The sequence below is a fragment of the Pinus tabuliformis genome, chromosome X (genome assembly GCF_031772625.1).
Source record: "Pinus tabuliformis cultivar Carrire ecotype Pingquan chromosome X, CPIR1, whole genome shotgun sequence".
Lineage (NCBI taxonomy): Eukaryota > Viridiplantae > Streptophyta > Pinopsida > Pinales > Pinaceae > Pinus > Pinus tabuliformis.
In genome coordinates, this window is record NC_142308.1 from 508,546,273 (window position 1) to 508,557,366 (window position 11,094).

Here is an 11,094-nt window from a genome sequence, read left to right on the forward strand (position 1 = left end):
TAAGGTGAAGTGCAGAGTTTCAAAGTAGAGTATATGATAAGCCATGGAAATTAGGGCACGGAGTCGTAAATCCATGAAATACAAAGACGTAGAGTCTTAGATCTATAATAAATGGATTGGGATGTCGAGTCCTAAATATTTAAAAGATCAAGGTGTGGAATCTTGGATCTTTGGAGTAAATTGGGGCACGAATATTATTAAACATGGGTACTCATTAGATGAGGAATTAAATTATGCATTCAACGAGTGTTCCCGCTCAAAATTTTAGTAAAATCATAGGGAGATAAGTTGAAAATATGAGTTGAAAAAATAATTTTTTCTTTTTTTCCTCTAAAATTTGATGATGTAATCTAATCTGATTTAGTATTTACACTATTATTTTATAATATCCTTAGAAGGCCTATTTTAGACCATAAAAATTCTTTAAGAACACCACTTTAGGCATTCATCCTACAATGATACAAATGACATATTCTTTGAAAAAAAAACATGATGAAGAGTTGTGGTGTCGCCTTCACGCTACAACCAAGGTAAGCCCTTAGTTTCATGATTTCAGGTGGATAATTACACTCTTCATAAAAGAGTTTAGTTGATTTGGTTGTTTAAGGTTTTGAGACTCCCAATTTTTTTCTTTGTGTTATGTTGATTTGTATTAGAAGTCTATTATTGGTTAGTGGTTTTACATTAAATCTGAGCAACTGGTACCAAATTTGGCTACTAAGGCACTTGTTCAAGACTTCCTAGAAAATCATGGTTGGGCTTATAAATGACATGAAACTAAAACATCTGAAGACTAGTTGGCAATTTTAGCATTGACTACAATGGCTCATTGTTGGGAAAAATGTGCAGCTAGATGAAAATGAGAATGGAAATGTATCTTTCAAGGTCGGAAAATATGGTTGTCTTTTAGTTGTAGGGTTCATATTGGTTACAACAAACATGGATCTAATAATCAATTAAATGGGCAGATCAATGACCTCATATCATTTCAGTAAGTAAAGGTGCACAATGGATAAAATATGTTAGGGCCAAAATTTCAAACCATGGTTTTCATTAGTTGTGGTGTGTGGCAAAATCCCCTCCATGGTTGGAGTTCTCTTGTGAGCTTCTCAACCCCTTTTTCTTAGGCACTAGTGTTGTTCAATTTCTTGATTTGATTACTTACAGTGACACGGGCTTCTCAAAATTGGGTATACTATAAAACAAGATATAGCATAGCTAGTTTCATAACAAATGTAACATGCACACTTCAGTCTCTTGTGGATAAACTTTGAGAAAAGGTGTGAAAACCAATGTTTTACTAAGGTTAGACCTGACTATGCAAGTATTTAAAGAAGCAACCCACTTACTACATTTGTGTGTGATCATTTCTTGTTGATAGAGTTTTGTAGACAGTATGAAAAATGGTCCAACTTCTTTCAACGTAAGAAGAAAACACAATATTTGTCCATGCCTTTGAACTAGAGGGACTGTTAACAATCCAAATTATAGGGATCCAACATAGTACCATTTTCCTATAATCTAAAGTACAGACAGAGGGACCTAAGATAACAACGATGTCAGTGTTGAAGATAAACAAGTCAATAAAAGTAAGATACCTCAATCCTAGCCCTAGCCTTGTAGGTAAGTCAAAGAATTTTTCCACTCATAGGTGAAGTTAACACCTTGATTATTTCTAGTGCACAATCAAGGAAGAATATCCTCCAGGGAAAAGAGAAGCATAACACCATTGTGGAGTAATATCATAAAGAAAAATAAAGAGGCAAATCTAGAACCAGTGGGTAAGAGGGGTTTCCATTACAAATTTTGTTAGAAATGTCATGGCTTTGATCAGAAAGGTACTTCTACTTTGTCAAGAGGTGGAGGAAAGAAGAAAACAAGTTGGGGTTGATGTTGGGCATGCAATTCCCAAAACCACAAGAGAGAGATCCTCAAATGATGACAAGGGGGCCATCCAAGGACATGGATGAGGAGCATACCAGGAATGTAAAAGCTGTGGAAATTGTTAATTCTCTGTCATCCCTATGCCATTCTATGGTTATCATATATCTTGAGCCTTAGGAGACCATCAAGCATAGTGTCAAGTCTGAATTGAGAAAGGTCTATGCCCCCAAGCTTCACAAATTTTTAATTTTTTTTTATTATTTTCTTCGTCTTCCTAGAGTTTCTCTTATTGCTCCATTTTGTCTTGGACAACATTGTGGGTAAACTTAGAACATCATTCTCAGTGCAATCAATTCATTTTGCAATAAATCCCATTAGGTCTGATTGTTGAACCTAAGGACTCTAATACCACTTGTAACAAAGCCCCCCCCTCCCCCACATCTAGCACCCTTATCTATTTTATTTTTTTGTAAACTAAAAAGAATCATTGAATTTAATACTGACTTACATATCTTCCACATGAGAGGAATCAAGGGAATTCTTGCATTGTTCCTTTCTTGTTTACGTGTAAGAGAATACTTGTATAGGAGTTTATTTCAAACTATGAAATAATACAATGAGGAGTTAAAATTTGTAAATCTTCAAAACCTAGCTAATTGAGTTTCCATTTCCTGTCATTTGGCCTCCCAAAACCCGACTCATTAATCCATAAACTAGAAACCTATTGTGGAACTCCAAAAACAAATGAATCATAATAAATTATCAAACGAATAGAGACTAGAAAGACTTCTAGAATCAAGGGCCTTTACACTTTGTATCTGACAATTTGTTGCAATATGAATATTGACATCAGAACCATTCATTTATATTTCACTATTGTAAGAAAGGATGATCATATTTTATATATTTTGTCCAGTAAGGCCTATACTCTGTCATTGTCAGCTCTAACCAAGGTTACATGTTCCCATTGTAATGAACAATAGTTGCATTCTCAATCTATGAACAATCCACACTAGGATTTATCCTAAACCCAACATATGCCAAGACTTGTCCAAATGGTGGGCCAAGACATAAAACATGATCAATTCACGGGGTAGTGTTCCAAGTTTCCACAACACTCTATCCTCATTCATATTCCTTCCACTTGTGATAACTTCCAGTTATATCGTGTTTCTTCCATTCTTTGAGATCAACACACTGATCCCATATGCCCAACCACAAGCATTAGGATCAAAATTGTGCCTAGCTATGTGTGGATTGGAAAAATTAATGTATTTGTCAAATTGGCAAAAGCTTTCTCCACATGTTTCCACTGCACCATTAACATCTCCATGAAGATATACTAACCACAAGGGCATAAAATCTTTTTGCACTACAATATTGTTATCCAAGAAAAGGATCTTGTTGAGTTTGGCATAAAGTTGTGGAAGGTAGAAACGAAGATGATTTATCATGGATAAATATTTTGGATTTCTATACTTCAAATTGGAAGAACTTGCTGACAGTGTGGTCGGGTGATCTTCCTTGAAATAATACCCATGACATTTTCAGATGTGTAGGAGTTATACACTCTGTAAACATGTTAACACGACATTCCTAAATAGTAAGCACAATTCAAGATAGAATTCCTGATCAGATTATTCATAGATATGTAGACTGGTATTTTTGAAGTTCGCTTTACAATTCCCAGAATGTTATGGTTAGAGATGAAACTAATATGACAACATTGATCTAGAGTGAGCATAATTCCTAAACCGATGTTTCACTGCTATCCTTCCATAGATTGAGTCAATTTATTGTTTAATGCAAGTATAGAACCTTTGTCGTAGAAGTTGTAATACGCAAATGAATGAAATTGTATTAAGCATTTAATTCAGCAGTGCCAAGCACCTGATAGCAAGACATTTCAAGAAAATTTATTGGAACTATGACAACCATCAAGAGAACATGAACAACAAAAATAACCCAATCTCTACTTAGTTCTAGATTGATTTTTTCACTCTCGATAAGAAATAAGTAATTATGATTGACTACACAAGCAATATAGCAGAGAGCACTATCATAAACCCTTACCTAGGTTAGCTTGTGAGTCAATATATAGCAAGAAAATATAGAATAAAGCGGAGTTATATAAATACTTAGTATATACAATTTAATTTCTTCAGCATATTCTTCACCTTGAGAAAGGGAAATACACGAAAATAAATTTCTGCTCATAGTAGCCCTAACAACCTTGCTTGTGGAAATGATCCGTTTCTATTATGCCAGAATGAATAACTCCCAAAATTGAGGTGGAGGGACATGCTTAAGGGTAGAGAATGAGAACCTTATAATTTGTATGCACTGACTTTTCATGGTTGCTATATTAGAACAATTTATCATTAAAAATTCTGCTTGGAACAAAGGTACATCAAATAGTGTTTTAAAGTGTAAAATTGGTCTGTTAATGACAATGGTTCTTCTTTTTAAGCACGGTTAGAGATTGCACAAGTGCATTCAGCCTTATGTTAAAATTCTGCTTGGAATGAGGTACTTCAAGCTATGATTTTTAATGCAAGACCTAGACTTTTAAAGACATGACAATCCCATCAAAATCAAGACTATACCAACACATACAACCATAGATTCTTTTTATTTTTTCTTAAAAACCAAAAAATCTAATAATTAGCCATTTTTTTATAAATAAATTTCTAAAATACAAAAATAATAATTTTTTATTAATTATATTTTTATATAAAAATATTACTCATACTACCAGTAAATATTAAAAGTCAAGGGGAAGAGGGAAGAACACTGGCGATTAGGGTTCTGAGGAAAGTACCGACGGCGCAGGTAGCACAGCTCTGGCTCTGTTCACAAACCAGTCCAAATCTACTGATGCGCAGCGGAATAGCAGAGTACTAGGGCAGCGCAATGGAATCTCCTCAGGGGAGGGCGTCAGAGCCCTCCCCATCGCAGCACGATCCTGAGCAGGCGTTCCTCTTTGGATCGGTTAACAGGGAGATCTTGAACAATGGGAACAGGCTTCAGCAGGGAAACAAGAAGACAGGAGGACGGACGGACCAAGCTAGCGTCACCCAAGACAGAGGAAAAAATCCGGAGGAAATCCCGAAGGTTTCCTCGACAACATGCAAACCAATAGCCAAAGAACGGCCACGAATAGAGCTACCTGGACACAAGATTGATGCACGAATCGAGTTCATGAGGGATCATGCCATTATTGGGAAGTTTATAGGGTTCTGGCCGACGGAAAGAGCCTTATACGGGTGGATCGCTGCGAAATGGAAGCCCAAAGGAGACGTTACCCTGCAGCTAGGGCCGAAGGGTTTCTTTACAGCAATTTTTTACTGTATTGAGGACAAACTCAGGGTACTGGGAACAGGGCCTCACTTCTTCAACGCAGCAGGCCTGTATATGAGAGACTGGATACCTAGATTCAACCCGGATAAGGAAGATCTCACCTGGGCGCCAGTCTGGATCAGAATGTATGGACTTCCAGACGAATATTGGGACGAGGACATTCTCAAGAACATAGGAAATGGACTAGGGGAGTACATCAGGACTGCAGAAGAGACCAAACTGCGCAGATTCATTTCCTATGCACGCATCTGCGTCTTCATGCGCTTGAATGAAGCCTTACCAGAATCGATAAGTCTCTCCCACCGTGACGAGGAGTGGATTCAACCCTTGGACTATGAGCATGTACCCTTCCGTTGCAGGAGATGCCACGCTCTTGGGCATCTTTTCCGTGACTGCCCCCTGAACTCCAAAGCCACTTCTCTTGACCCTTCTGTTTCTGCAGCCCAGGATGGCTTCACCAAAGCCCCTAGCCGAAGGCGAGCGCACAAGAAACCCTCTAATGGGTTTAAGCCCCAGCAAAATAGCACCAATGGCCCAGCTTCTAAGAACAGTTTCGAAATCCTCGCTCAATCCTCAGATGAACTTCCCCCGATCTCTGAGTCTAACCCTTCCCATCCCTCATCCTCCTCCCCTCCCCCTCCCTCAGCCTCCCCCCCCAAACGCCAAACCCCCCTAATCTTCAATGATTCCCCCTCAGGAGATCTGAAAGAACCGACAGAGAAAAACAAGGACATGGAAATTGATGGAAAGCTAGATCCTCCTTCTAGCTCAGAGATTAATGTGGAAGAAGGTAGTCAAGTGCAACAGATGGAAGAAGAACCAGAAAGCATAGATCTGCATGGCCTAGACATTCTGGAACTGGAGCTAGCATGCAAAAAGAAAGCATATGACAGCATAACCGAAACCCAACTCAGCAAGCTGGAAGTGGTTATTTCGAGAGCATATCAGCAGCAGCAACTAGGTATTCAACCAGGAAGCCAGTGGGATGGAAGTCACCCCCCAAAAGAAACCAAAAAGAGAGGACGAAGAACAGATCTACAGAGAACGATCGAGATTGGGAAACTCCTGGTAGACTCAGGCAGGTATGCAAAATTGACAAAGTACTATAAACCCTCTGCAAATAGTTGAACCATGAAGCTTGTATCATGGAACTTAAGAGGGCTCAATAGCCCAGGGAAACTCAGAATGTTAAAAAACATGATTAAAATGGAAAAGCCGCAACTATGCTTTCTCCAGGAAACCAAATGTAACGGATCTACATTAGGTAGCATTCTCTCCAAAGCATGGCCAGGATGTCGCTCAGTGGCAGTAGATGCCTCTGGAGCTTCAGGAGGGCTGGCCATTGCATGGAATACTCAAGCGTTAAATCTCTCAGATTTCCACGCTTCTCATCATCTCATACAGGCAGCCTTCCACATTTTGGGTACGAATATCCATGGAAACCTATCAAATGTATATTTCCCGCAGGACACAGGAAGCAAAATTGCGCTTCTAGACACCATAGAGGCTTTGAACAACAACAGGAGACACCCACTCTGGATCATCGGAGGGGATTTTAACATGATCACCAGGCTAGAGGAGAAGATCGGGGGAAGGAACAGATTGGAACAAGAAAACATCCATTTCAAGGACTTCATTCAAAACACCTCCCTCATAGACCTGCCTTTTTGCAATGGAACCTTCACATGGAGCAATCGCAGAGCGGGAAAACACCAAATCGCTTCCAAACTAGATCGCTTCCTTATCTCAGATAACGCGATTCACCTTGGAGGAGATATCACAGCAGCAATTCTTCCGCACACCGGCTCGGACCATTGGCCGATAGCCCTCCAATGGCAAAGACCAGGTGATTTGACCCGGAGGCCCTTCCGCTTCGAAGGATTCTGGCTCTCGCACCCCGAGTTCAAAGACTTTGTCAAAACCACATGGACTTCTTTTATCCCTCCAGAAGGGTCTAAGATGTATAAATTCCAACAGAAGCTCAGGTTCCTTAAAAATCACCTAAAGCGCTGGAACAGGGAAACCTTTGGAGATATCTTTAAAGCGCAACAAGAACTAAATCGGGAACTGACGGATCTCCAACAAAGAGTAACCACAGAGGGACACACTGAAGTGACCTTGGAGCAGGAACGACGTATCCACAGACAGATTGAGGAAAGGCAGAAGCAGGAGGAAGTTTACTGGAAGCAAAAATCCAGGATAAGATGGTTGAAGGAGGGCGAACGTAATACCAAATTCTTCCACAGAACCACCATTCAAAGAAGAATGCACAACAGCATTCCGTTCATCCAAAAGCAAGGCGGGGTAAAAGTAGAAAAGCATGAGGAAATTGAGAAGGAATTTCTCAATCACTTCAATCAGGTCCTTCAAGAGCCGGAGGAAGATAGGCGACAGGCAATTGAAAGAATTACCAACAATGTGCCAAGGATCATTACGGAGGAACATAATGAGCTTCTCCTCCGCCCAATTCAGCCTCAGGAGGTGGACGAGGCAATGTCCCAGCTCAAGGAAGGAAAAGCCCCTGGACCGGACGGATTCACCACCACGTTCTTTCACACCTTCTGGGAGATGATAAAACAGGAAGTCTGGCAAATCGTTGAAGAATCGAGAGCTCTCCATTGGTTGCTTCCTTCTCTCAACTCCACCTTCATTGCCCTCATCCCCAAAGAGGAGGACTCAATTACTCCCGACAAATACAGGCCGATTGCACTTTGTAATGTCATTTACAAAGTAATATCCAAAGTTGTAGCTAACCGGTTGAAGCCCCTGTTACCTCTGCTCATATCACCGGAACAGTCGGGTTACGTGGAAGGAAGACAGATCATGGACGGCATCCTCCTTACGCACGAGATCATACACTCCCTCAAACAATCAAAACAGGCAGGTATGCTTCTTAAGCTGGATCTTTCTAAGGCTTTTGATAAACTCAGCTGGACTTATATTCAGCAAATGCTAAAGGCTTTTGGTTTCTGTACTATGTGGATTCGCTGGATCATGAGCTTAATTAACTCCACTCAATTCTCCATCCTTGTGAATGGGATCCCTTCCCGCCCCTTCAAACCATCAAGAGGAATTAGGCAAGGGGACCCCCTATCCCCCTTCCTCTTTGTTCTCATGGCAGAAGGGCTTGGCCGTCACATTAAACATGCCCTCCAATCCCACCATCTCAAAGGCCTTTCAGTTCACAACACCCCTGCTACCTCTCATCAGCAGTTTGTTGATGACACCATGCTATTTGGATATCCCTCGGTCCAGGAAGCCGCATGCCTCAAATCCCTGCTCACTGACTTTGCTGAAGCTTCAGGCACTGATGTCAACTGCACCAAATCGCAGATCTTCTTCTTTCACACGCCTCCTCTTGTTAAATCGGCGGTCACCCGAATCCTTGGCTTTCCCACAGCCTCCCTTCCCTCCAAATACCTCGGAGCCCCCCTCACTGCCTCAGCTATAAAGCATTCCTCATGGCGAACCCTCATTGAGAAGCTTGAATCTCGACTCAACCTTTGGACGCACAGATCTCTCAATCTGGCCAGTCGGGTAGTGCTCATTAAGTCAGTTCTTCAGGCAATGCCCCTGTATCTTTTCTCTATCCTTGCTGCGCCCAAATGGGTTTTAAAAAGTATCAGGAATCTTCAGCGCAGCTTCCTATGGGGCGGCTCGGCAACTAATCGAAAATGGGCTTTAGTCAAATGGCCCACAGTCTGTCTACCCAAAGACAAAGGGGGTATTGGTCTGAGAGACCCGGAGCACAGTAATTCCATCATGAGCGCCAAAATATGGTGGCACTGGATCACAAATCCATAAAAACCTTGGGCAAGAATCTGGACAGCTAAATATGCTAATAACAGACCTCAGGAGGAGCTCATCCAGTTCACCCCCACGGAAAAAGGTTCGCTAATATGGAACGCAGCCAAACAACACTTCCAGTTAATTCAGCAGCACAGTTTTTGGGAGGTCAGGGATGGCAAGACTGCAAGATTTTGGACAGATGCATGGAACCAGTTGCCAAAGCTCACCCACGTTCTTCATTCACCCCTGGATCACGTTAGGCCGGAGCAGCAGCAAGAAAAGATCCATCACTATTGGTTGCAGGAAACGGAGCACGGATTCAGGAAATGGAAACAGGGTAATCAGCTAATTAACATCACAAACCTTCTGGATATCGAAGAATTGGAGAAGGAGCTCGGAAAAAGAAGTATCAGACACGACGAAGGCAATGACGTCCTAAGATGGGGATATCGACCAAAAGGGGACTTTACCACTTCAGAAGCCTACAAGATAGTTTGCAACATCACTACTCCTTCTGATCCAATCTGGAGCAAAATATGGGGTCTTGGATCCTGGCCCAAAGTCTCTTACTTCCTTTGGTTGGTTAGCCATAAAAGAATCCTCACCTGGGACAAACTAAGAAGAAGAAATTTTCATGGTCCATCGATATGTCCCAATTGCAATCAAAATGAGGAAACGCTCCAACACCTCCTGGACACCTGCCCCCTAGCCAATCAACTTTGGGAAAAGGCTAGCTTCAGATGTCAAAAAAGATGCAGAACAAAGAACGACATAACCAACTCCCTAAGACAATGGCCGCAGAATCCTTATAAGAGCGAGCTTCTCAACTGTATGTGGAACCTGCTCCCTGGACTCATCTTATGGGGTATATGGAAGGAAAGGAATAAACGTATATTCAAAAATCAGCGCTCAACGATCGAAGACATATGGACCAGACTCTGTGGGAACCTCAACGAGACGCTGATGCTCCACTCCTGGACCCAGGAAGATCTTCCTTCTCTAGACGTCGAGAAAGGCATTCTAAGCAACTGGCAACTGCTCCTACCTCAGAATCTACACAAGATCAGCACTTTCAAAAGCAGCAGTACAATCAAAGGCACTTGGATCGCCCCCCCTAAGCATTCTTATAAGCTCAATTTTGATGGGGCCTCCAAAGGTAACCCTGGAAAGGCAGGTTTTGGAGGTATTCTGAGGAATCACGAAGGCACCCCCCTGCAGATATACTTCGGATACTTGGGTTGGGACACCAACAACTCGGCTGAGCTTGAAGGATTATGGCAAGGACTCCTTCTCGCATGGAACCTCAATCTCCAACCCTTGATCGTGGAAGGAGACTCCCAGATTCTCATAAACATGGCCAAGCGATTGCAGAATGGCTCACAAGCAAAAAAAATCGCAAACAGCTGGAGGCTCGCAGCCAGACTAGAAGCCATCGAACAAGCTCTCCGCAGTAACAGGGCCATCACCTTCAATCACACAAAAAGAGAGGGCAACAAGGTCGCAGACCTCTTAGCTAACATAGGAGCAGATAATGATCATACTCTCCTCACAGGAACCTCGACTATTATACCAAATAATGCCCAGGCTCAGGACTTCGCTAGGCTGGTTCAAAGAGATGCTGCCCCCCCGGATGCGGGTGACACTACGGTTGAGCGCGAGGTGCCACATGGAAGCCATGTGCGGCCCCAAGACTAAGACAAGCATTCAATTCGATCCGCCGTCAAGGAATTTAAGCGTGGGTTCAGGTGCGATCATGGACGGCAATTCATTGCACTGTCCGGGGTTCAGGTGCGATTTCAGATTGCAGTTATGGCATGCAGAGTTCGAGGAACAGAGGAGGAGCTTAAGAATGGTGAGGGGGTGGATTGCAATATGCTGGGTCGAGCTCAGAATCTGGAATTGGGTCTATGTGTCTGGGGGTGTGCATCTGCTTGGTCGATGGTTCACAGAGCTTCTGCTCACGCCACTCCTCTGCCAATTGTCTGTTGCATCAGGTCTAATAGGGTGGGTGAAGGGTGTCTCAATTTCCCCAATTCCTCCTATTCTGCTCTGTTTTTTCCC

General features: G+C 42.2%; 1 protein-coding gene across 1 annotated transcript; it reads left to right on the forward strand.

Moving 5' to 3' along the window:
* The first annotated feature begins 4,797 nt into the window (after positions 1-4,797).
* On the forward strand, positions 4,798-10,728 carry LOC149140914 (uncharacterized). The gene is made up of 4 exons (XM_089451102.1): positions 4,798-6,312; positions 6,481-7,468; positions 7,559-8,819; positions 9,093-10,728. Exons 1-4 carry the CDS (start codon positions 4,798-4,800, stop codon positions 10,726-10,728), a joined length of 5,400 nt encoding a protein of 1,799 aa, XP_089307228.1.
* The last annotated feature ends 366 nt before the right edge of the window (positions 10,729-11,094 follow it).

Coding starts and splice junctions, on each gene's coding strand:
- LOC149140914 (XM_089451102.1), top strand. CDS start 4,798: ATGGAATCTCCTCAGGGGAGGGCGTCAGAGCCCTCCCCATCGCAGCAC. Junction 6,313..6,480: donor TCGAGATTGGGAAACTCCTG/GTAGACTCAGGC, acceptor TGCTTTCTCCAG/GAAACCAAATGTAACGGATC. Junction 7,469..7,558: donor ATGGTTGAAGGAGGGCGAAC/GTAATACCAAAT, acceptor GGGTAAAAGTAG/AAAAGCATGAGGAAATTGAG.